At 39.2% G+C, this 3,219-nt stretch overlaps 1 protein-coding gene across 1 annotated transcript; it reads left to right on the plus strand.

Annotated features, from left to right (window-relative positions):
• Positions 1-3: 3 nt before the first annotated feature.
• Positions 4-2,829, plus strand: LOC118752956 (TATA box-binding protein-like 2; the record flags this gene model as incomplete). Its single annotated transcript, XM_036487804.1, has 3 exons — positions 4-993; positions 1,959-2,211; positions 2,289-2,829. Coding segments are annotated over 3 exons (1,641 nt in total), but the record flags the coding sequence as incomplete, so codon positions are not given.
• Between the last annotated feature and the right edge of the window lie 390 nt (positions 2,830-3,219).

Raw genomic sequence — 3,219 nt, forward strand, 5'->3', positions numbered from 1 at the left:
ACATCAACAATTGTTGCCACAAAAGCTACTGGCAACCGAACTACTCACGTACTCATAAATCGCTCCAATAACACTATAATCGCTGGTAACACTACACAACGCCTGCAGCATGCTAAAATTTTGAATAAACCACCGACAAATATTGCAGCGACCGCCGTTATCGCTAATAAGTCTCAAATTAATCATAATTCTCATTCTCCTGCCATACAAGCTGTGAAGCTGCAACAACAACCACTGCGCCAAAACATTTCGGCCTTGCAACAAATTAGGCAACAAACGCAACAGCAGCAGCAAAAACAACAACAACAACAAAAGATACAACTAGTTAAGCCCATCGTTCACAGTAGCAATGCGGTGACAGTGACGGCCACGAAAACAACAACAGTAGCCAACATGGCTGCGACTTCACGCAATCTATCGACTGTTACGCAAGTTAACGGTGTTCCCAATTTAGTTCCTAACAGCAACAGCATCACCAACAACAAGAGTGGAACTATGACAACTTCCACATCGGCAACTTTATCGGTGAAAACGTTACCGACTGCAGCTGTATTCCCGCAAAAGCAGCAACAGTTGCAGTTGCAGGCCCAACAACAAATGCATCAACAACATAGCCAAAACCAAATTCAACAACGTCAATCTCAGCAGCAGGGACAATCTGAGGAACATAAACACGTAATTGCCCACTCTCGTACTATACCCGCCACATCTCTGCCTGCGACAACAGTTGCTGCCACACCCGATGGTACTGCCATCACGGAAGCTGCTGAGCCTGAGGTTGAACCGGAGATTGACATTGTCATCAACAACGTGGTTTGCTCGTTCAGTGTGCGATGTCATTTGAATCTGCGTGATATTGCTCTCAAGGGTCTCAATGTGGAGTATCGTCGCGAGAACGGTATGGTGACAATGAAGCTGCGAAGACCTTATACGACTGCGTCCATCTGGTCATCAGGTCGAATCACCTGTACAGGTGCCACATCTGAAGAACAGGTGCGTTACAGTAAGATTGAATATGTATATGTATTTTTAACTGACTTCAATTCGTCGGAATATTTTTTTTATGTATGTTACCGCATAACTTTGGACCACGTGAAACGATTTCGAAAATCTTTTATCGGAAAGGTGCCCAGTAGATAATTTCAGGAGTTAAAAAAGCCCTTCCGAAAGGCCTTCCTGAGAGACAAAAGGCCTTCCACTCTATATTCTTTTCTCCTTTCTTTTTTGTATGGAGTGGCACAAATTAAAGGGCTTCTTCTTTCGCTACCCATGGAAGGCCTTCCAGAAGAGCTTTTAAAGGACGTACTTCAGAAGGCTTTTTGGAGGAGTTCTTTTAAAGTTGCTTCTTTAATTTACAAAAATCATGCATCTTTGAAGTATTTCGTCGATGTTTTTGCAAACCCGCCCATCGAACAGTTGCAAAACCGCCTAAATCGCCGTTTTGGCAAAAATTAAATTTGGTAACCCAGATCTCCAAGCATCGAAATTTATGCCAAAAAATCATAAAATCTATTAAAACAACAGATTTGTAAAATAATAGCTAAAGAAAATACTGCCTATCAAAGCAATGCCTTCAAAGAAAAACCGTTTTTTCGCTCCTGTAAAATTTTAGTGCCGTACGAAAGGGGGTTTTGCAATTGGTCGATGGGCGGTTTTGCAATGTTTATTGAAATTCGTTTGTAATGCTAAATAATATAAATTTATGCATTCGCGATAAGCCCTTATAGAAGGCATGCAAGGAAGCACTTTTTTCAGCTCTTCTTGGGCAGGCCTCTTAGAATGGCTTAATTTAAGAATACCTATCTAAATTATCTTCTGGGTGGTCCCATATTAATTTGGCTTATGAAGAAATTAACGGTAATCCTAAATTTTTATTTTTTGTAAACAACATACTAATATAATTGGATACTTCTCATCTACATTTTACACTCATGAATTAATTTTACATTTACTTTTAGGCGAAAATTGCAGCACGCCGTTATGCACGCGTCCTTGAAAAACTTGGGTTCCGTGCCCGTTTTCACAATTTCCGAGTAGTGAACGTACTGGGCACATGCAGCATGCCGTGGGCCATTAAAATTTTAAACTTCTCTGAAAGGTACAAGAAAGAGGCGAGTTACGAGCCCGAATTGCATCCAGGTGTTACATATAAATTGCGCTTTCCAAAGGCTACTTTGAAAATTTTCTCCACCGGCAGTATTACTGTGACGGGTGAGATATCTTGAAATTTGTCGGTTTGGTTTTATTATTAAATAATGGAACTTGAATTTTTTATATAAATATTCTAGCTGCTAGTGTTGCTAATGTGCAGGCTGCTATTGAACATATCTTCCCACTGGTCTACGAGTTTCGCAAAAAACGCTCACCCGAAGAGTTGGAACAGTTGCGTATTAAGCAACAACAGGCGGCTTTGGTTGATACTACTGAATTGGAGGAGGTGCTAGATAGCGATATTGTCGTTGAAACTACCCAAAGTGTGCCAACATTACAGCGCAGGCGTTCATGCAATAACGTAATCAATAATTTTAAGCAAAAGCGTAGAAGACTGGGCAGTGATGCCGAAGATGGAACGTTAGCAGCAGCTGCTGAAGAAGTTGACGATCCTGAGGCAAAAGAAAACGATGATAATATTGTTATGTACGATCCGGACGATTTAATTGAAGGACCTGATGATGAGGAAGTATAAATGCGATATGTGATGTGTGTTTCTCTCGTTGGTAGAGGGGAGTGTTAAAAAGCATTCATGCTGTTTGATTATGTATTATGGTTTCAACAAAATTTCTATACATAATGTAATGTTTTATCTACGAGAAGAAAATGACTTTACTACAAATATTAATAATGAAACGAAATACGAATAACAACAAAATAAAAACATAGAATACTTATATTGTAGAATGAATGATACGAATTGCATAAAAATGCAAGCGAATTGATCAGCGAATTCATTCAGTTTGACGCCTTACAAATTGCATATTAGAAGAAAAACTTGAACACATCAGAAACCAAATCAAATCAAATCTAATCAAACAAATGCAGTTTATCGTTAAAAACACAACACATTAAAAACTGGACGATAATGATATGTGTGAGTGAATACATACACTCAATTGTGCGCATATATTTCAAGAACTCCAGTACAATCAAACACATCATACATATGGGATTTTTTCGTTTCACCATGATTGGCATTTAAGCGATTCGAGTTTCATGCCAAGA

This window comes from Rhagoletis pomonella, unplaced genomic scaffold (assembly GCF_013731165.1).
Source record: "Rhagoletis pomonella isolate Grant_MI unplaced genomic scaffold, Rhpom_1.0 Rhpom_scaffold_01996, whole genome shotgun sequence".
In the NCBI taxonomy this organism is placed as follows: domain Eukaryota; kingdom Metazoa; phylum Arthropoda; class Insecta; order Diptera; family Tephritidae; genus Rhagoletis; species Rhagoletis pomonella.